We start from the raw sequence: 23,381 nt of genomic DNA, 5'->3' as shown, positions 1-23,381 counted from the left end.
TAGCAATTGTGAGAATCAATAAAGCGACTTCGGGAAACTTAAATATAAAATACGTTAATTATACCGATTACATTGTTTAAAGTAGCAACACAATGAATCAATTGATTTGAAAGCAAAAACTTGCGAGTTTTTGAACTACAATCAGTCGATACAAAGATTGAAAAGTCTTTCATTGATTGAAACAATAGTCTAACCTTTAAGGCCTAGCAGTTTTAATTATAGTAATATTTATTTTAAGACTTTCAAAGTTACCGTTAGGATTACATTATCTACTTTCGGAATTAAGTTTTTGAACGTAACTTCGGTTGTTATGTAGATGCTAGGAATCATTACAGAGACGTTTACAGACACTTATGTATATTTCGGGTAGAAGTTAGAACAGATTATTTAAATGATTTATAAATATAATTTATAAAAAAGGAAAATGAATTATAAAGCACAAAATTTGGTACTTTGTATTTTATCGATCCCGATTTTTGGCTCAATAACATTCTCGTACTCGTATGTATATTACATAAATTTAAAATTTCTCGATGTTTGTACCTCTCTGTGACGGTGATATCTCTAGTGTCCTTTCCCTCAAGCGAGTAAACTTGTAATTGGGTTTGAAAAACTTTCTGAAGCGAATACTTACGCTTGTCTGTATGTAAAAATATTTTTCTAAATTAGCTCCCAGTCCTTTGCAGTTAGAGTTTATTTCTTTTTGTAGCAATTTTTGCTAAAGTAGTTGGAGTTAGCCAAAGTATTTTTATTAAAATATGTGGGCATCAGAAAGGCTGCTATTTAAGTGAAAAAAAAATGTCCAAAGAAAGGTTATGTACTCGTATAATGATATAATTTTTTAACTTTTTCCATGCATATTTATTGTGACACCTTTTTGTGTGCTTTTTGTTCGCAGTATTTTATTTCAGTTTAGGTACATATAATACATAAAAATTGATATAATAGTGAATTGTATCCCAGTGTGAGAAGTAAAAGAAACTGCCTTTTTCTGCAAGTTACAAAAATATTTTATTTACGCAACATGTGCAAACGTAAACCAATAAACTCATTATAAAACTGATACGATAACAAAAGCTCTTACCAGCAAGTAACAAAAAAACAACATTTAATGCCTTTACTTCAAGCTTTTAAATTAAAATTATACTTGTAAAAACTGGGGTTATAGTCTAAGATCCGAACTTAAATCGACCTTCACCGGCTTGATAATAGAATAAAATATACTTTATGAGTTTCATATATTAGAAAATATATTAAAAATAGGTTGTCTAAAAAAATCCTGGACAGACTATTTTTAATTATTTTTTTTTAATAATTTTTAACTAAAGGACAATGGGCGATTCCGGTCCAAATGTCCACCACGAACGAGACCTATATGGCTAGATAGCCCGTTAAATATAGAACATTTTTTGTTATGAAAGTAAAAAAAAATATAATGCCAGAAAAAAGTTATAGCAAAATCAAATAAAACATTTAAGTAATAGATTTTTTCAATTTCATTTTTTTATTTTCGTACTTTCTGTAACTTCTAACAAAATAGAATTGTTCATTATTAGAGAGAAGACACCGCCAGTTACATAGAACTTTCTTAGATCCAGGCACCGCTGGGTATATTCAAGTACTTCTGGCGCCTCAATTGGGTAGCGATTCGTACATCCATCGGGCAAAAAAATATGGGCTGTTTTTATACAAATGTGTCTTACTCACCTTAGTTTTAGATAAAGTGCGGAAATGGAAGTGGAATAAAATAAAAAATAATAATGATAACATACAAAAACTACCGAAAATAAAGAATACATTTTTGGCTATAACTTTTTTTTGGCATTGTTTTTTTTGTTACTTTCTTAGTAAAAGTTACTCTAAATTAAGTGGACTATTTAATTATATAGGTCTTGTTCGTGGTGGACATTTGGACCAAACTTCATAGATTCTTGCCCAATCTCCTTTTGTGACGTTAAGATAATAAGAAAATTTTTATTCTCACTTAAAGTATAAAGCTTATAGAATGTGCAGCCATTGGGTTGTCTATTATTTACCTGGACAAACTGCTCGGTTGTCAGGTATAAAGAGGTATGTTTATAGTAGTTACCTTCACTTGAAATGATAATAGAAAAAAAAATATACCAATAGAAGCGCTGCTTTATTACGAACGCGTTGATATAGGGTTGTCTGTGAAAAATTTGGGCCCAATAGGGGTTTTCGATTTTTAAAGCTGTTAATTTTCACTTGAGTGGAAATGTAGGTAATAATAATTTATTAATTGGTAAATAATTAGTAATAAAATTGATTGATAATAGAAAAATTTTTGTAACTTGAAATATGATGACTTAAATAAGGAAAATATTTATACTAAGATTTTTTTTTCTCTTTCCAGAGAAAATAAAAGAGATACAAAGTGGACAGCTAAAAATTCAAATGAAAAAATAACAAAAAATATAGGCTAAAGATCTTGCATTACGTTTGAAAGTTTTATTACTGAAAAGCATGTGTACAAAAACAATGAAAATTACATTATAATAAATATTTTTTATTCAATATCTGATTCATCAGAACTTAAACTTTGACTCTCGGGATCGTCGGATTCATTAGATTCTTCCTCTTTTTCTTCTATTTCAACAATATCCTGGATTTTCAAGGGAGTTTGATCTCCGATAAAGCCTGTTCCTTTTAAGAAACCATCGAAATGCCAACCGTAGGTTTAATTTTGCACATGTAGGATCAGTCGCATTTAGCCACATCGAATTTACGTATATAGTTTGTAAAATGTTTTGTAGTAGGGAAATCCAACATGGCGGTATGAAGTTAGAATCAAAGTTTTTTAACTTCTTTAAAAATTGTTCGTTGTCTTCTTTTGCGCCGTTTTTATGAAAAAGAAATACGAATTCGTGCATCATTAACTGACTGGCAGTGATTCACGTCATACATTTTTGCTGTAACTCTTGAACAGCTGTCATATTTCATTAAGGAAAATATCGGCTTCATCAGTTAATGAAGCAAAAATAGTCTGATACAGCTGATTTTTGGATTTTTTTTTAAATGGTCTAACTTTTCCTTTATTATAAAATGCCGCAGTGTAATCACAACCTGTAAATGCATGGAAAGCAGGTAGACTTTACATAGCTTCGGTCCCAATTTTAATGCTAAATCGATGCAGTTGATGCAATCGAGATGATTTGACTGCTTCTTAGTCGCAGAAGTAGCCTGAAAAATTGTAGAATCCGATAGTTTGTGCAGATTTCCAAGTAAAATTATTAGAACATCAGTATCAGAAGCTTTTATTAGAATTCTGGAACCTCATCATCTGCCTAGCCTTTTCCCAACTATGTTGGGGTCGGCTTCCAGTCTAACCGGATGCAGCTGAGTACCAGGGTTTTACAAGAAGCGACTGCCTATCTGACCTCCTCAACCCAGTTACCTGGGCAACCCGATACCCCTTGGTAAGACTGGTTGTCAGACTTTCTGGCTTCTGACTACCCATAACGACTACCAAAGATGTTCAAATGGCAGCCGGGACCTACAGTTTATCGTGCCATCCGAAACACGGAAGAACTCATTATGACAAGATGGTCACCCATCCACGGACCGACCGCGCCAATCGTTGCTTAACCTTATGATCGATCGATCCGCGCGGCTTTGACTTAGCCACGAGCTCTTCGATTAGAATTCTGGAACCTGGTGTTACTTTATGAGCGTGAAAAACAATTCTGGTATCTGCCTCTTCATGGTGGCATGTATAATCAACTTCTTCGACTTTTTTAATACAATTTTCCTGAGCTTGGTACGAGTAACACAAATGTTCAACAGTTAAAAATATATTTTTCTTGTGTATTATACAATATACAGGATACAAAAATACACGTGTTGTCACTCCAAAATAACGCTCACTATTACTATTTTCTATTATCATTTCAAGTGAAGGTAACTACTATAAACATACCTCTTTATACCTGACAACCGAGCAGTTTGTCCAGGTAAATAATAGACAACCCAATGGCTGCACATTCTATAAGCTTTATACTTTAAGTGAGAATAAAAATTTTCTTATTATCTTATCGTCACAAAAGGACAATGCCGGATTTTGTATGGACCCTGTCCCCACCCACCAACAGACTTGAAACTAGTGTCATCGGAAGCGCATCCTTCGATAGATCATGATTATCAAAACGATTTACTCCAAATGTATGGGGTTTTGGAAATACACGACATTTTAATATCCTTAATAATCAATAAACGTCAAGTTTGTTAACCAATTACTCGGAGTTGCGTGGACCGATTTTGATTATTTTTGTTTTAATGCAAAGAAGGTGTCTCAACGTTAGTCCGATATAATTTTCATCGGGATCTTTTTAGCAACTTTTGAGTTATCACCGGTTAGAATGATAATTGATTTAATGATTTTGTATGGACCTTTACTGACTCCAACAGAGTTGAACCTAGTGTCATCAGAAGCGCATTATCCGATAGATATTTTTTTACTGTGACAACATACTCTAAATGTTTGGGGTTTAATGAATTATTTTTTATATTTAAATAATTCAAATCTCATAATTGTTTTTTTTTTAATATGAACGTTTACTAGTCATTGGATACATGAAGTGGGCTGCCGTTGTAAGACGACTAAAAAGTCACGGTGTATACCTACTAACCTAACCTAACGTTACGTTAATTGTGGATACTAAAATGTCGAATATTTCCAAAACCCCATACATTTGGCGTAAATCGTTATGATAGTCATGATCTATCAAAGGAGGCGCTTCCGATGACACTAGTTTCAAGTCTGTTGGTGGTGGTGAAGATGTCCTCGCGACATCCTACATTGCCTCTTCAAACCGATTACTTTAACCGATGATAGCTAAAAAACTGCTTAAAAGATCTTGATGAAAATTACATTAGACTAACTTTGAGATAGATTCTTTAAAATAAAAATAAAAACATCAAAATCGGTCCACCCAACTCTGAGTAATTGGTTAACAAACTTGAAGTTAATTGATTATTAAGGATACTAAATTGTCTTATAGTTCCTAAACCCCATACTTTTGGAATGTGTCTCCATAATAAGAAATGATCTATTTAATGAGGCGCATCCAATGACACTACTTTCAAGTCTGTTGGTGGGTGGGGACGTTTTTAGGCATTGTCCTTTAGTTAAACATTATTTTTTTAAAAGTAGTTTGTCCAGGATTTTTTTAGACAACCTATTTTTAATATATTTTCTTATACATGAAATTTGTCATAAATTATATTTTATTCTATTATCAAGTCGGTGAAGGTCGATTTAAGTTCGGATCTTCCACCATTATTAATTCAAACGTAACTTCACATTCTTGTAATTTTTTATCAAATGTCAAAATCAATTCAAATGTCATCATGTCTATGAAGTACCGTTAAGTAGTATTCAAGTTCTTCTTATAAAGTACTTGGTAAGGGCCTTACTTAAGTTTTGGTGTTTTCTATGATCTCTATAATCGCTCTTGAGATTGAAGCTTGGCCTCAGTGCATTGAATTCCTTTCTGGGAATGTATTTATATTTATCAAACATCGCAACCAGCTCATAGACAAGAGTGGCGTTGCATAGTTTTCTGTTTGCACGTCGCCAAACAATGTACCCCTTGTAGTTGTCATCCTCGTAATGTATAGCGTACCGCCATATGGTATGGCAATAACGTACCTATATACTTTTTTTCTTTTTAACCATAACCATTTGTAATATTTAGAAAACGGCTAATGGTTCTTAGTTTTTTTATTTCCTGCTGCAGAAAACTTTTCAAAGGTATTTTTATTATTATTTATTTACAAGGCACACCAAAAGCTTATTTACAATTGCTTATGCATATATAAGTTTATAATTGTTGGTCCTGTGTAAATAAGTCAGTTACCTACATGAAAAATACATATCTTATAATCATACAGTGCCATGAACACATACTCAAATAAATTAAGATCTAGAACTCCAAACTACAGAGAATATTATTAATATTTTTTGTTATAAATAGTTATTCTATTAGGGTTGAATTGTAATTTAACATTCCTGTTGTTGAGTTGTGTCAGTAGATTAGTAATTAATACAGTTACCAGACCTTCGTCACAGATTGGCGACAGATTTTTTTGATGATACAACTCAGTTGACAGATGTCGGCTCCAAAAGGAATATTATTTGAAAAACCCTAATCCAACTCTTTTAATACAGCATATCAATATTTGTGCACATCTTTTTTCTGTAGGAGGCCTAGTTCATATCTTTTTTCTGTAGGAGACCATCGTTCAGTCGTTTATACTCGCTAATATAAGATGCTTCTTTGTTAACTTTACCTATATACTGTAAAGAAGAAGTTCTGGCAGCCACGGGCCCGACGTCTACATAACGCTTCTCAAGATAGTCTTCGTTTTGTTTGAAGGTGTTTTTGGCTAAGCTTTTTTTTATCCTAGGTTGTTCTAGCTGATATCAAAGTTTATGCAAATCATGTCAAATAACGTGTGGTGTTTATGCTATTGAGATAATACTATTGGAGTCGTTAATTTGCATTGAAAATCCATGTCTCGCTATGAATTAGAAATAAGGGTTTGTTTGATTGAATTGGCCTGCCAGTCGAGTTGTCGATTCAAGTCTGAGATTTTTAAGACAATTCGTCATTATGATGTCGGCTAGGAATCTAGGCTAACTCCGAACCCACGTTAACTTCTGGTTTTTATCCAGGTAGAAACAACTTTGAGGACGAGGTGAATAGGAGAATTCAGTTGGGTTGGGCTGCATTTGGGAAGCTACGTCGAGTCCTAACATCGTCGATTCCACAGTGCCTAAAGACAAAAGTCTTCAATCAGTGCGTCCTACCTGTCATGACTTACGGAGCCGAAACGTGGACACTGACGGTACGGCTGGTCCACAAGTTTAAAGTCGCTCAGCGGGCTATGGAAAGAGCTATGCTCGGCGTTTCTCTGAGGGATCGCATCAGAAATGAGGTAATCCGTCAGAGAACCAAGGTCATCGACATAGCCTACCGAATCAGCAAGCTGAAGTGGCAGTGGGCTGGCCATATTAGCCGAAGAACCGATAACCGTTGGGGTAAACGAGTTCTAGAGTGGAGACCGCGCCTCGGCAAACGTAGTGTAGGACGTCCTCAGGCACGGTGGAGTGATGACTTGCGCAAGACGGCTGGCAGGAGCTGGATGCGAGAAGCCGAAAATCGATCTCAGTGGCGTGCACTTGGAGAGGCCTATGTCCAGCAGTGGACTGCGATAGGCTGATGATGATGATGACGGGAAGTAGTTCCTATTTGGTCACGGCTGAAACCGAGCACAGCTACATCTAGTTACCGAATAAACTCATTGTAGTTTGGATTTATAAAATACAAAAGTAAAAATAGGGCCAGCGTATTTAAGTTAATTGGAGCGGTAAACAACGTCAACAATTATTTACGGCCAGTATCGACCTGGCCAGTATGACGTTATCGCTATTACATCAGCAAACTACTTTAGAAATGTAAACAAACCGTAGAGATATTATAATCAAATCTGTGGCCTCGTCAAAGCTCGGCCTACCGAATTCCGTTTATATCAAACAGTTCGCCGCTGTTCAAGATCAACAATTAAGCTCAATCCAAATGAAAATACTATTCCGTTCGTCCTCCATGTGACGTTCACCGCAGATGAAAACTCGATCAATGCAAAAATAACTAGGCATATCTCTGTCTGACCGTTTGTCGGGCTTTCCAAAACTACTAAACCGATCTAAGTACAATTTGTACATATTGTCTGAGTCTTAGAAATAATCAGGCTATTTTTATCTGGGTTTAAGTATAGAAGTTCCCTGAGAACAGCTAGTATTTCTGTTGCCTAATTTCCGACACTGAAGTAAACCACTTTTCCTCGACACAAAAATTATTCGTCCCATTTACTACATTACTACATCAGCCGTGCTCTTAAACAAATGGTCTGTAAGTACCTTACGTTACTCACTATAAAGTTTCACGAGTTTATGTATTACAGGCCCGCATAGTATAGCTCGCCTAGGACCGCTACGAGTAAATGCGTAGGGTAGTGCTTACGGCGTAGCACAGGATTTCCCCGCGGGAAGCCTCAATGTGTTTGCACGTAGCCCCAAGTGAATGTTTCATGTTGTATATCGCTAAGGTTACTACGTTTGAGTGCATGAGTAACAACCATGTTACAGTTTGGTACTTTGTTTGAACGTAGAAGATCGGTCGAGGAAAGAGCGTTTATTACTGCAGTGTAAAAGTATCACAAATAATTTCTAAACTATCCATTTAGTGTCGCTATTCCGTACCTAAATTAACTCTTTTCGCAGGAACTGGTAGATATAATGCTGAAGCGAATGGATCCAGATTTGGATGGAGTGATCAATTTCCAAGATTTTCACGATAGTGTTTTAAAGACGCCATCTTTGCTGGAGAGCCTCGGCTACTGTTTTCCGGAGAGACCCGCGGTATTTGCCTTTATAGCGACCTGGTGCCCAGTCTGGGGAAAAATGTGAAATATTTTGTAACAGGTTATAAAGTTAATTCTGTAATCATTTTTATATAGGTAAAAAATCTTAATCAAATATTGTAATGAAATCAATATTGAAATAATGATAATTATATATGTACAATGATTTAATGTCAGTGTTTTTACTTTGAGTAGTACAAAGCAAGTTCGATAGCATAGTTGATACGAGAGGCATGAATTGATCGTAGCCAGAATCAACGGCCTGTATACATATGACGGGAAGGGACAAAAGCAAGCAAGTTGAGCGTGACTTAATAAACAGTATCACAAAATAAAAATATATTTCCCAAGGGTGCAACTCGCAATTTTGGTTAATATTACCTTATCTTATCTGTTGAGTTCATGGCCTAATATTTCGTTTATAACACAAAGAATACTGTAATAGCTCTGCGGTAATATCTCTCTTGATTGCTGAATGCGGATGATGAGCTTCCTAATGAAGCCCCACTGCTAATCAAGGATTCGATAGGTACGTAATTGTATCATATTGTTATTACTACAGGGTCGGCGAACTGAATATAGACAACACGGTCAGACTATCAAATATTACATATTTTATATTAGCTCTTATTTCGGTGAGTGTAAAAACTTATGTGAATCAGAAATTGTTAGGTGAAATGTACCTATTCGATAGGACGAAAAGTATGGTTTTAAAAATTATATATGATTTTACCAGGTTATTCGTCAACTGGACACACGCAACTCGCCACACGTGTGTCCAGTTAGTAAAAATCTTTGATTATATATATATGTCTAGATGGAGTGTCACCATACAATCCCAACAAAGAAGCTGTGACAAAATTGTTATGCATGTGTGCGTGTAGATGTCATTTTACATTGCGCGTTGACGTAAATAATGATACCAGCTTCTAAGATTCTCCCATAAATAATGAAAAAAAAATAGACTAATTAAATAAGTTTGTATACATAGTGTTATTCGGTTTAATTATAACTTTATAGAAAATTGAACCTTGCTTGTCACTGCTCCTTCTTAAGTCTTCGGCGCCCTATCTTGACAGTACTCATGTCCTTGCTGCGAAAGTTGATCGGAACACACTACGGTATTTTTTGTTGGTGTCCACATCGCATCTCCGCGGCTTTTTTTTAATGCGGTCTATCAACTGACTCCTAACAATAGGATTACTTGGAATTCAAAAAAAAAATGATGTTACGTTGATGACCATAATTTACTAATCAAATAATAGTACATAATATTTTGGAGAATCAGAAAATGTCTATCCGAGCAATAAAAATAGAAATTATACGTATTATTTTTTTTGCGCAATGCTTAAAAAAATATCCTTTAGATATACATAACATAAACACGTGAAGTTGGGAAAATGAAAAACAGAAACTGGCAACACTGATACAATATGGCGTGATTTAGTAAACATAATTACAAAAAACAAATATTTATTTTCTGGGTCAGTTACCGATGATAGGTGATGTTATTGGCACTTTTTAGCCTTCCTCTATAATTCCGGCAGACTTTAATTGCACATGTCGTCATTTTACCTCTGTTATTTGTATTTTAGTTAGCGCGCGTAATACGTTTTGACAGTTAGGCGGCACGATCTGTTCTGATTGACGGGAAAGCTCCTGTCGATGAACAGTACATCGACATTTTTTTTTTTGCGCGCACTCGACGCTACATCTAGACAAATATAGTATTATCAAAGGTAAAAATGAAAATTTTAACATTTATCATTTCGTCAACCGGACACGTCAAGATCTTCATTCGTGTCCAGCTGTTCAGTTAGTAATAATAAATAATAATAAAAACGTTTACTGTTCAAACATTTGTCTTTTCAATTTAGTTACACTGTCACTTAAACTAGGTAATCCTGCTGCTGCTAAGTAGCTGTTCGACACTTAAGTATGATCAAACATAGTACTACAAATAGTCTGTATTTAAGCTGCGTAGGTATATCGGGTGTGTCGTTCACAATCACATTAAATTCTATCGCATATACTTTATGATATTCTATGGCGAATTGTAAAAAAAATAACCTAATCCATTCAGTGGTTTAGCCACAGGAGTCATTTTTCGTTTTTATAATTTACAACATCATGTGTAAAGCAGAAATAAAGTTAGGAATATCGAATGTTTTGATCAGTTGACAGCTGTCAGTTTTCAAGGGAGAATTACAGTTGTTTGTAATGACTGACTTTTATATGGTGTTCTAATTTTCGCACATTTTTATTCTATTTACTTTGTTTGAAAAATGCATTTTTTTATTTTTACGTATTTTTCTTTTTTCTTTGTGTTAATGGACATATATTAACCAGTATATTAACGCATTTCATTTAATGTGATTATGAACGACACACCCGATATAATATCTGTAGCTTGTTGTCGTAGCACATCAGTGCCGGCCCCAGCGTGGAACCAAACGGACTGCATCAATTATGATGTCGAATGAAAATAAATATTTGAAAGTTCTGACATCGAAATGATTACTTTATTATTTAATTTTTTCTTTACCCTAACTGTCCCACAACTGTGCAAATGCCTCCCCATTTTGTCTCCAGACTCCTCTCGATCTTTTCAAATGTTCCTATCAATCAGGTTTTGTAGGCTTCCAGGTCGTGCCGCCAACTTTGTCGGAGCCTATCACGTCTGCGGTGGCCATCCTGTGGTATCCGCTGACTGACGACATTGGCCCACCTGTCTGGATGCGTTCTCGCTTTTTTGAAGAATCATCGTGTCGAAACCACTGGCTGACTTCGGCGAATTCTTTGAATTTCTTATTTCACGCAAGAAAAACCGCCGAGAACAGCTAGTATTAAAACAAATTACATAGAATCATCGCAGTCCTTAATAAGTTGCGTGACAATTATGATAGATATTTAAAGGAAACAATTCATTTCACACACAAAATCACAATTTATTAAATAAAAGTTGTTTCGTTGTATTTGTTTATCAATTTAATTTTAAAATAAAGAAGGTTTTTTGTTTGTACATTATTATTTTAAATATTCGAATAGTCGTGACTTCTTGCGATGATTACTTGTTTGTCATTTTTTACTGCGTGTTCAATACGAAAATTGGTTTCTTGAGTCAACAGCGAAATCAAACTGTCGATATATGCCAGGGTGTCACCGTTGACGAAAATGTCGCGACGGACATCATCAAATCGCTAGGAATGTCGGTAGCAGGAAGATTCTCGCCGTGAATTTAATCTTCTTTCTCATATTTGCATACGACTGTGCAAAGTTCTTTAAACCTTAAACAATTTTATCCCGATGCACGGAGTAGTTCCCTCGAGATACATTTATCATCCCTCATACAAACGTTTTTCAGATACAAACACAACAAAAAAGAGTCACAAATATATGTCGGAGCTTAATGTTTTATTTATATAGATTCAATCAGCTTTAAAAACCTTAATTTAAATGACGTGACTGTGCACTCACGTTAATAAAATATTTCCGTCACTACCCAAAAGGTTTTATTTCCTTTATCTGCATTGTCATAAAAAAAGGAATTTACAGAGCAAACACTTTTAACGGAACGCTATTCATGAACATAGTATGTATAAATAAAACGATCAATATGTGAGAGCTCACGCTTATGAGGCTTATCTAGTTTATTATTAAAATAGGATGATTTTTCTGCATTAACATTTTGGTATTTCAGTAACAATCCTTTTTAGGGATAATAATGATAAAGTATTAAATATTTACACCGCCGATTCGATAACCTCTAAAATTATCAGTATTTCTCTACTTTATTATACAAGTATCATAAATACATTCACCTTCACATAAACCTTTCTTCTGAAACATTATATCTGGTAAAAAACCGCACGAAAATCGGTTGCGTAGTTCTGAAGATTTAAGCGTACAAAGGGACATATGGATATGTAGTGACTTTAAGGAACTTTTACTTACAAATTAAGGATTATAAACATTGAATCTATGTAATGAAAACATGATCCGCATCTGTCAGCGGGATCGTGCCCAAACAGATAGGTACTATATGATAGGTACTATATGAAATTTATTATTTGACTCTCAGAATACCATGTTTTTTTAAATATATAACAAAGACATTACTTCTATGTAAAGATAGCAGTCATAGACCATACAGCCTTAAAATAAAATAAGATATTGTACAAGTATAAGTGCAGTTATAACTGTATAAGTGCAGTTTATAAGGTACCAAAAACGTAATATGGACGAGGTGTGTTTTACGTTAGAAACTCGCCGATTTAACCGTTGATACTTGGTTCACTGTTTCTCTTTGTTTATATTCTGAAACCACCAAACTTTAAATGTAAAGTGATATTGATACGATAGAAACTGCAACAGAACAACTATCAGTCACCCTTTTTTTACAGAACGAATAAAAAATCTAGTCTGAAAAAAATATTGGAATATCCAATATTCAATGCAGAATGAATTTTGATCGGAACATTTCAAGGCCGCTCCCATTCGCCGTCACTAGACGTCAAAGTGAAAAGCTATAATTTGTATGTATCAAGTTTCGAATAAATTCGTTCTCCGCAATTTACCAGTAGTGAAAGCAATATTCAGTTTAATAGTGAAAACAAAGTTCGATTCTAATCAAATTAAATTGCCCATATCATGAAATACGAACAATTCATGAAGTGGCCAAATGTGGCTACGACAAGACACTATTTAGGCTCTGTAGGGTGTGAGGGTGTAGGGGTGTAAGCGCTATGTTAATGACCAATAACATCTTATTTATTATATAACAATTACAAACGTATCATAAGAATAGTGACCTAGTTTTAATGGCCTCGACTTGGATGTCGCGCGTCATCGGTTCAAACGCTGCGAGTACAATTTGCACTGTACAATTGTTTCATAACCACAATGAGGAATTCAATTGATAAAATGTTCCGTTTCTACCACTTTTTAATTTCAATGTGTATTTTTCTCTGCTTTGCTGGCTTTTATATATTGGCTTACAAGTATATAATGTAGTTTTTGTGTCTGTTAAGTTTTATACAATCAGTATTTTGGTTGACGTTTCTATGTAAATTCGAATATATTCGTATGATTTTTTCTTGTCTATCTACGTACGCATAGATTGAATTTTCCTAAAGAAATCTTTTAAATGACGTTCCCTTATTTAATTCTAGCTTTGCATCGTAAAAACATAAAGACATACGCTGGCAAATACTCTTATCAAGTTATGGACTTTTTTCGAATATCGATAATATCTAAATAATAATATTTAGATAAACATCCCGCTCTTTCGAATTCTTTAGAAAGTATAAGTATAAAGGACGGTATATGTTACTGCTTCGACGCTTCCTTTGTTATTTCCATTTAGGTACGTTTACGATACTGCGCAGAAAATACTTTTTTCTTGTGAAGAATATTTTTTTGCTTGTGTTAGTCATGCTTGCAATGTGTTACAATGATGGGTCGAGTTCTTTTATACATTTTTAGTGTCATTGTATGACAGTAAGTTTCAATCTGTCTGGATTATATTTAACTTTGATTCGTAAATAAACGGGGAATACATGGGGTAGGTATACTATACACATCTGTATAATGTGGTTGTAAGTTTCACTGTTTGTTACGACTTATTTATTTATATGACACACCACATAGGACACCACATCAATCACACATCATCGTTACCAACTAAAAAAAATAAAACTGTATTGACTAATAATAAAACTGTAGATACTCAATAAGGTTAGTTTCCTCCTCTGTGTATCCGTAAAATGCGCGCATGATGTTCTCGTTCATTTTCTGAGTCCATCTCATGCGCTGCACACAACCACTGGTTGCGGGGACCCTGCTAATGATCTGTAGGTCCCCTGAACCCAAGCCCGACGGTGACCGGCGTCTCCCCTGCAGATGCACAAGTGGTGACGTCGGCGGAGAGAAGTATTCGTCGCTCGAGCTCGACGCAGCTGCAGCCTCTAGTATGACTGGTGGTCCAGGGTCCGGCGGCAGCGAGGCGGAGCTGAGTGACGATTCCGGGGGTGGTGGACATGCATTCCGTTTCGAGGCTGCTCTAGTAATCATTTCAGTCCTGTTTGTCTATTCATGTGCGTATTTTGACAGATGATACAGATAGACTTTATGATTATTTATGAAATGTTGGCAAAAATTGTTCAATTTAGTAATTTTATATTTTTTACATGTTACGGAAATGGTTTATATCTTGTCTGACAGCCCGTTTTTATTTGTTTTTAGTTAAGTTGTGATGTCTAGCTTTTATTTTAACTTGATATAAAATTTTAATTTTGAAATGCTTCAAGGAAGATAATTAACCCTATCACCGGAATTGTGGCATTAACAGTAAATAAGGGAAGAAAGTAAATTGATAGTATCTGCCTACACAATCAACCTACGCTTTGACAGTATTATTAATGGATACGTACAGTGGGGTATATTAATAGCAACGATAATAATGAAATAAAAAAAATTGTCACCATTTCATTAAAGTTGTCTGAAAAGGGCTTCAGCGTGCTGGCTTCGGCCCCACGTTCGCCTCCCAAAAATCCGGGACTCTGTAGTCCCGAGGTCTGGAAGAGACATACAAAATGATAATAGAAATGTTCTACCAATAGTAGTACCACGGGTAAAAATTTCTTGCCGTAGTACTACCAAGCTGTCTGGTAGTACAATGGGCAAGAAAAAACTACCCGTGGTACTACTATCAATATTTTTGGTTTTATTCAACCCTTTTGTTGTCACAGTTGATACTCACCATGAAAGAAAGAGAATTGGAATAACATTTTTTTTAATATGAAATACATTTTGGTATCTACTATTTAAACCTTCGTAGGTTGATAGGTAAGTATCTATTTCCTTTATTTTCTAGTTTTCATTGCACTTGAGATAAAACCGTTTAACTTTAAACTTTTTTACCGATGTTTTATTTATAATTGAAAAAATACCAAAACAAATTAAATACCTAAATTAATCATTCATAATTATTTCTGTATTTTAGTACATAGGTTGCTCTTCATCTAAGTACCTTCTGATACACGACATTTTTTGTTTTATTAACAGGCGCAAAAACAAACAACGCAGATGGTCTTCCGACCCGTGAACATGCCACGTATAATTGACCATGGGAAAAACATGAGTGTTCTAGATTTAAAGCACAACTTTTAAAGATTTGTTGATGGTCATGGCAAATGCAAGACGTATCGGAAATTGAAGTCTTTTAAATTCAAACGGCATATCGGTTGGGATCATCGGTATCCTCGGAATGAGAACTTCCTCACCTTTGAATTTTCCTAGCATTATTGTAGCGTAAATTACCTTGTTCATCAATTTTCTAACCACCAAACGCGTACCGTTGCACAGTTTTGGTTGGTTTATTTTCGAAGCATGATTACTACGGAGCCAACCTGAAGGCGTAAATTGTGCGGTGGTAAGCCAGGCACGTCGAAAGAGTTTAAAAATTCAATTGGATAGTTGGTGGCTTCATCTTCATTTGTGAAGCAGTCAATAGATTTGAATGAATGCATTGTTCCAATGATCTTATTTTGAATTATGTAGTTTAGGTCATCTACATCTTTATTCTTAGCCGCCAAAATTGCTCGCTCACTCAACCTCAACATTATAATTGTTGTTTTGTTATTCCAAGTATGATTCTTTTTTGTTATACACGTTTATATTACCTGAAACATTGTAGTAACGACATGATACAAACAATTACCACAATTATGATATTCTGTACAAGTCTGAGGCCCTCTGCTTCCATGGGCCGAGGAAGAAGCCACCTCCGGGGTTTAGCATCGTAGTAGGAGGGGTCACCATCGCTGTCGAATCGACGATGAAATACCTCGGTCTCGTTCTCGACAGTCGGTGGGACTTCGGGCCGCATTTCCAACGTCTCGCTCCCCGATTGTTGGCCGCAGCTTCTGCGCTCTCACGCCTGTTGCCTAACCTCAGGGGACCCAATACATCCTGCCGGAGGCTCTATATGGGTCGTGCGGGCGATGGCGCTCTACGCAGCGCCAGTGTGGGCGAACACCCTATGGCCCGCAATCTTGCAGTGCTGCGAAGACCTCAGCGAGCGATGGCCATCAGGGTCATAAGGGGATACCGTACGATATCCTTTGAAGCGGCATGCCTCCTAGCCTTATCCCCACCATGGGACCTAGATGGGAAAGTCCTCGCGTCACTCTATACATGGCGCGAGGAAGCAGTGCAGCGGGGTGAGTGCCTCGTGCCTCGACAAGTTGAGGCGCGCAGGGCAGAGCTCCGCCAGGTGTTAATGGTGGAGTGGGAGCAGCGACTTGCGCGACCCACGACAGGGCACGCCGTTGTCGCGGCGGTCAGGCCCGTTATGAAGGAGTGGCTGGAGAGAAGCCACGGCGCCCTCAGCTTCCGCCTGACACAGGTTCTTACCGGACATGGGTGTTTCGGAAAGTTCCTGTGTCGCATAGGCCGGGAGCCCACGCCCGAATGCCACCACTGTGGGATCTGCAACGAGGACTCGGCGCTGCACACGTTGGTGGAGTGCCCAGCATGGGCAACGCAGCGCCGTGACCTCGCGGCAGCAGTAGATGCTGCGGGAAGTCTTTCGCTGCCGGCTGTTGTGTCCTGCATGGTCGGCAGCGAAGAAGGGTGGAACGCGGTCGCCTCCTTTTGTGAGGATGTGATGGTTTTAAAGGAGGCGGCGGAAAGGGAGAGAGAAACTGCTTCCTCTCTCCCCGCCCGCAGCAGACGTGGTGGGCGTCGCAGGGTGGCTGATCTCCGGCCACCATAGGGCGCGGCCTGCGGGCGACAGACTAGGGGCGTCTGTCGTCCGATCAGAAACAGGCCTCGAGACGGTGGCGTTGTGTTGCGCGCGCCTCTCTTAGTGGAGTTTGCTGTGGCCGCTGGGTGACGGCCACAGAGGTTGACGGGGCCCGCCTTTGAACATCTGGCGGGCCAATACCTGTCGGGGGTGCGGAAGAATGCTTTGGCGATACCCGTGCCCTCGACAATAGGTAAGGTAGAAGGCAACACTGGGTGGGTTTTTAGCCGGTAAGAGTCCGGCACACCCCCTCCACCGACCCCAGGGGGAGGGAAGTCCATGAGGATTTTACCCTGCCAAAAAAAAAAAAAAAAATTATGATATTCTGTATTTTATATAGTATTTCGCTTTTATAAAATAACATTTCATAGAGAAGAAATTTAATACTGGGTGTAAGGTCAGCCGATTGTCGAAACTGCATGTAGCAGACAGAAAAATATTGTTCATATCTATAGTTCCTGGTAAAAGCGAAATGGTTAGATTTCGCAAAATGGAATATGAGATTTTTTACATAAAGGTGGCTGCAGTCTACGCTATAATTACCATAGAATGCGCAATAGATTGTATAGCAATGAAGACCGGAGCCTAGCCTTAAATACTTTTATTTCATTATTAATATCGTTCTTTTTTGCTGCTGCTGAATAAACGTTTTATCGATCAATGCTATTAGACCAATAATTTAGTGCCCACAGTACAGTGTGAACGTGCCAACAATGCATGGTGCGGCAGTATTGTTGTGCTATTATACTATACGCTGTTATATTGTAGCCTATTCTGAATTGAACATTAATTTGATTGTAAGGTACAATTCAAAATATCAATTGTTAATTGTAAGGATTTTAAATAACAATTACTCAATTGTTATCTGTTTCTGTAATTGTACCTTTATTGATCACGCTAAATCATTGCTCATGGGTGCAAACCACAATACTTATATTATTCTGTTTTACAGCTGATCTGATAACGATGTGCATAAGTTTTTTAATTTAATATATTATTTTTTAATTTAATTCAAAATTATTGATTTGAATAAAATAATGTTTTGACTTACCAAATAAACATTATAGTTTCTTAAACAATAACCCAAACTTAAGGTTCCAAAACCTCAACTTTAGGTTATTTTAGGTCTTTGAGAAAAAAGATTAAAAGTACTTAGAATTTTTTAATCGAACTAAGACACAAGACCACAAGCAGTGTTTAAAATGCCCCGGACAGGGTTTAAGTCAAATGGAATAGTCTTCTAATAAGCCTTTAATCATAGTAAAAAAGAATTAGTTACAATTTCTTCGCTTCAATAACTTAATACCAATTCTTAATGTCTCACAAAATTAAAAATAAAACTTGCAAATAATAATACGGGAATACAACAAGTTAAAGTATACAAATAAGAGTACCTACCTAATATACTGTCTGATACTAACTTACATTAGTGAAAACTTAACCGAAAACCTAAAATAACCCTTAAAGATGTATTACAATAATCACTATGTTCATAACACACTAGTTTCTGCTTAGTTTAGCACTGAAGTTAGTTAACTGCAGATAAATTAATTATCTGGTTACAACAGCCTAAATAAATAAATAGGTAGTACTAACCTTAACAATTTTCACTTAGCCGAAATACCTATTACCTTACCTATATATTTAGAGCACTGGGTACCTTTGCCTACAATGAATAAGATTATCAATGAACACCACTGTATGCATATCCGCGTCCAGTTTCTCCAAATTACATAGATTTCTACGTAGGCCGTAATAAGTTCTTCTTTTTTATCCGGCTCGAAGGACCAATGAATAGGACTGTATATAAAATTTCCTCGTGACAGTTCTAACAAAAAAAAACACAAAAATAAACAAAGAAGAAAAAAGTAAAAAAGGTTCCATTTCCCGTCCATGTAGTTTTAATGTTAAACATCTTCCCCCCCCCCTCTTGGAGACATGTTCCCCAAGGAGCTCATGGGAATTTAGTAGATCTAGTCGAGAGACGGGCCTATGAATGACGCCGTTCTCTGTCTTGACGTCGACTACCCTGCAAACACCGTCAGTTCCTGGATAGAGCTTCTGAATGCGGCCCATAAGCCATTTCATGGGTAGCTGGTCGTTCAATACGATGACCATGTCGCCGACACGAACTGGCTGCTGTTCTCGCTGCCATTTAACGCGCTGCTGTAGAGTGGCTAGATAGCCCTTTGTCCAACCACCAGAAGTGTTGTCTTAAGCGCTTAATGAGTTGGTACCGGTTGATACCGAACTTCTCAGTCATGAGTGATGGCAGCGAGGTTAACGGTCTACCCACAAGAAAGTGCCCAGGAGTAAGTGCGGAAAGATCGGATGGATCAGCTGACATTGCAGTAATGGGACGCGAATTCATAATAGCCTCAATTTGTGCAAAGAGTGTAGATAACTCCTCGAAGGTCAAACTAGAATTTGGCCGTTTTGTCACCGGCCTCCCAGATTCCCCCGAAGTACGGTGCATATGCGGGTGAGATTTTAAATTGCCTTCTCCGCCCGCGTAGACGCTAATCAAACGCTCATTTTTCCTGAACAGTCTTTTCAGTTCGTTATTAGCACCTACAAAGTTTTTACCATTGTCACACCAAATGGTGTGAGATTTTCCTCGTCGAGATATAAACCTCCGCAAGCATAAAATGAATGCATTGGTACTTACATCTCTTACTATCTAGGTAGGTTTACAGATTTAGGAAAGTTTAAATCAGAGGTGTCAATAAATGAACTAGGCAATGTGCCAGTAATCTCAGGCACAACAAGACATTTTATAATGGCTAATGAGGTTGGCAATTAGGGCCGAACGATGTTGGCTTGCCCCCTTACATACCAAAAGTTTTATTAGATTACTACTGTATCTATTGCTCCAATGCAAACAAAGGCGGGTCGAGAGCACTATTTTTTAAATTTTTTTATTAGCCTATGCTGTCCCACTGCTAGGCAAAGGCCTCTCCCAAAGCATTCCACTTTTCTCTATCCATTATTACTAATTTACTTATCAGAGAATAATACGCCCCGCTCTATCCTACTTCCTTCTAATATTATAAATGTGAAAGTTTGAAAGAATGTATGGATGTATGTATGTTATTCTTTCACGCAAAAACGGCTGGACCGGTTTGGTTAAGATTTGGTATGTAGATACCCAGCATTAACACATAGGCTACTTTTTATCAACACACCACGTGGGTGAAGCCACGGGCGGAAGCTAGTATTGTATCTATTGTAGTCTCGCAACAAATTCATAGAATATACTTTTAAAAATTGCTTTTACTTCTACCTTTTATTTTTTACCGTCGATGAGCATAATTGAATGATAGATGAACAACAATTTATTAGCTGAATAACATTGGGTAATTTTCACTGATAAATACTAGTTTAAAAACTACCAGACCTTTAAAAAAGTTTTTATCGTAATGGAGAAAACTAACGCTATTCAGGTGAAAACGGTCAACTGGTATACCGTAATAAAACAAAGAACAGTGCGCTCAAGGTTGTGTATCGCCAACAGAGAATTCTCGGAACCTGTTATTGGTCCTCGAGGAAACTGGAGGCGATTTTTTCATTAAAATGCCATTGTAATTATTATCAAAGTTCCATTCGATATTCTAACTAAGTCAACGGACAGTTATGCATTCCATTTTATCAGTTTATTTTATTTGCGGACAAAGTCGCAGCGTTTTTTGTATAAATTATTATTTTGGTCTGTATACTTGAAGTCAGTTTTTGAAGGGGAGAAAAAATCATTTGAACTTTTGCACACAATTTTATTTGGTGCTCGTAGTTTTTATTCTATTTTATCCATAGATATAATATTACTAAACAAGATTGCGCACGCTCAAAATATATATTTACGAAAATGAACTCTATTCTAACGCAATAAGGTACTAAATTGGTTGCATAATACACAGAGGCAAATCCGAGCCGAAAGGGATAGTTCGAACGGAGGCTGTTTGTCTCTTTCTAACACCTTGCCAGCATAAAAAAATGTTGTGATCAAAAGTTTTGTCTTCCCAAAAAACAATTGAATCACTTATATTTTTATCTTATTTTAACAATTGTAAGTCAACAAATTAATAACAATCGCATTAATTTATTCGTATTTATTATTAAAACATAAACAACATAAATTTTTATTTTGCTTTTTTTTATTTTCTAGCGGTAACCCTGAACATTCTTGGCGCGTAATCAGCATTTAAAATTTTGTTTACATTTTTTGTATTAAATCAATTTAAACTATTAAAATAGTGAAAAAGTGTTGCGTTTATACTTGTAAAAGTGAATCCTATGGGGGTTGCAGTATATCGTTCCACAGGTTAGCTAATATTAACATTTTCGTAAATCAAACAACTAGGGTGCCCATGAATTCTTGTAATGAGTCAAAATATGGGTGATGGATTTTAAAACTGTTGTACTATTGTTACCCACCCAAAACAAAAATGTGAAAGACTGCCAAGTTCGATAATATGGGAATGCTTCGCCTATAAAAGAAGTGAGATCTGAATAAGTACCAAGTTCCATACACATACCTCAGTTAAAAATAGTTACTTTTTAATGATGTTACTTGGCAAGTTTTCATACACCTTGTTATAAACCTACTAAACGCAATGAATCAAGTATTTAATTTTCTATTAAAACTTGCCAAGTAATCATCATTAAAAAGTAACTATTTTTAACTGAGGTATGTGTATGGAACTTGGTACTTATTCAGATCTCACTTCTTTTATAGGCGAAGCATTCCCATATTATCGAACTTGGCAGTCTTTCACATTTTTGTTTTGGGTGGGATTTCATTTATTTTTGTAAGGTTGTTTATTTTATTTTTTTTCTTATGATGAAGTTAGTTAAAGAAATGTCTCATTTATACTATCTTTTAGATTTTTTAATATGCACTATGTTTCTTACAAAGAAATGAACTAGATTAACTATGACTAGATTTACCAATTGACTGACATGACATGTTATCATATATTATGTTCGTGGATCAAAGTTACACATTCGTTATTTTCGAAAGTGATTCACACTTGGCCGTTTTCAGATTTTTACTTTACTTTGACTTAATACAAACCTTTGTACCATTCGAAGATATATTATATAAATATAGATAAATTTAGTTCGTTTTAGTTCCTTAGGGGTATTAATTTACACCGGGTATAAAACACCTTCATTATTTTGAAACCGACTCACACTTGGCCATTTTCAGATTTTTCCCTTTACCTTGACATAAAGACCTACCTCCATGCCAAATTTCAAGTCAATACGACCATTGGAAGTGGTCTAGGTTTTTGATGAGTGAGTCAGTGAATCAGTGAATCAGTGAATAAGTGAATAAGTGAAATTTTGTATTTTAGATAAGTGAGGGGGTCTCAACAGATACTAGAAATTTGATATGCGTAAATAAAATAGATTTTGAGTTACAGGGGGGTCGAATTTGGCCCGAAATGGTTCGTGTAATATAACCCACGGCCGGTGTGTCGCCTTTTTTGCTCGAACTTGGCGGACACACTGCCGTGTGTCTAGATAACTTCCCAAAAAATGAAGGAAGGCGACATAAATGGCTTAGCAGTCTATATGTGAAGCGAAAATACAGACAAATCAGTCTTCACTTCGAATCTCCCTGCTTTTATACGGCTAATTCCCGCTTATTTTTAAAAGCAGATATTAGTATCTTAAGGTCACAAACTGAGTAAGTTAAAACTTCAATACCAATCTGTGTTTAATAATCTTAGCAAATTCGGATTTGTCTCACATAGCTTAATCTCATAGTCACCCTATTAGAAAGGGACAAACAGCCTCGGTACTAACTGTTTCACTCGGCTCGTTTTTTGGGTATAGGTGCGCAGTCCTGTTTACTAATATTATGTCTATGATTTTATCTAAAAACAGGGTTTTTTGGAAATTGCAATTGGCAATGGTATGAAGGCGACTAAAATCCTAAAAGTGATTTTAAATTCATTTCTATCGTTTTATTTGGCCTTATTTTTGTAAGACTTGTCTATACTTAAATTTATAAAGAGGAAAACTTTGTTTGTTTGTTTGTTTGGTTGTAATGGATAAACTTAAAAACTAAAAACTACTGGACCGATTTTAAATATTCTTTCACCATTAGAAAGCTATATTATCTGCGAGT

General features: G+C 36.2%; 1 protein-coding gene and 1 pseudogene across 1 annotated transcript in view; both read left to right on the top strand.

Moving 5' to 3' along the window:
• Positions 1–9,768, top strand: part of LOC110374602 (calaxin) — a 33,996-nt gene extending 24,228 nt beyond the window's left edge. Inside the window, exon 5 of the mRNA XM_021332374.3 lies at positions 8,303–9,768. Coding sequence (XP_021188049.2) covers positions 8,303–8,488 — 186 coding nt within the window. The 3' untranslated portion in view covers positions 8,489–9,768. The remainder of the gene's footprint in view (positions 1–8,302) is intronic.
• A 4,519-nt stretch (positions 9,769–14,287) lies between these two features.
• LOC135117518 (uncharacterized) lies at positions 14,288–17,535 on the top strand (annotated as a pseudogene).
• Positions 17,536–23,381: the final 5,846 nt, after the last annotated feature.

Source organism: Helicoverpa armigera, chromosome 1, assembly GCF_030705265.1.
Source record: "Helicoverpa armigera isolate CAAS_96S chromosome 1, ASM3070526v1, whole genome shotgun sequence".
Taxonomy (NCBI): Eukaryota; Metazoa; Arthropoda; class Insecta; order Lepidoptera; family Noctuidae; genus Helicoverpa; species Helicoverpa armigera.
Note: the sequence above shows the minus strand (reverse complement) of the source record. Positions and strands in the feature narration are given on the sequence as shown.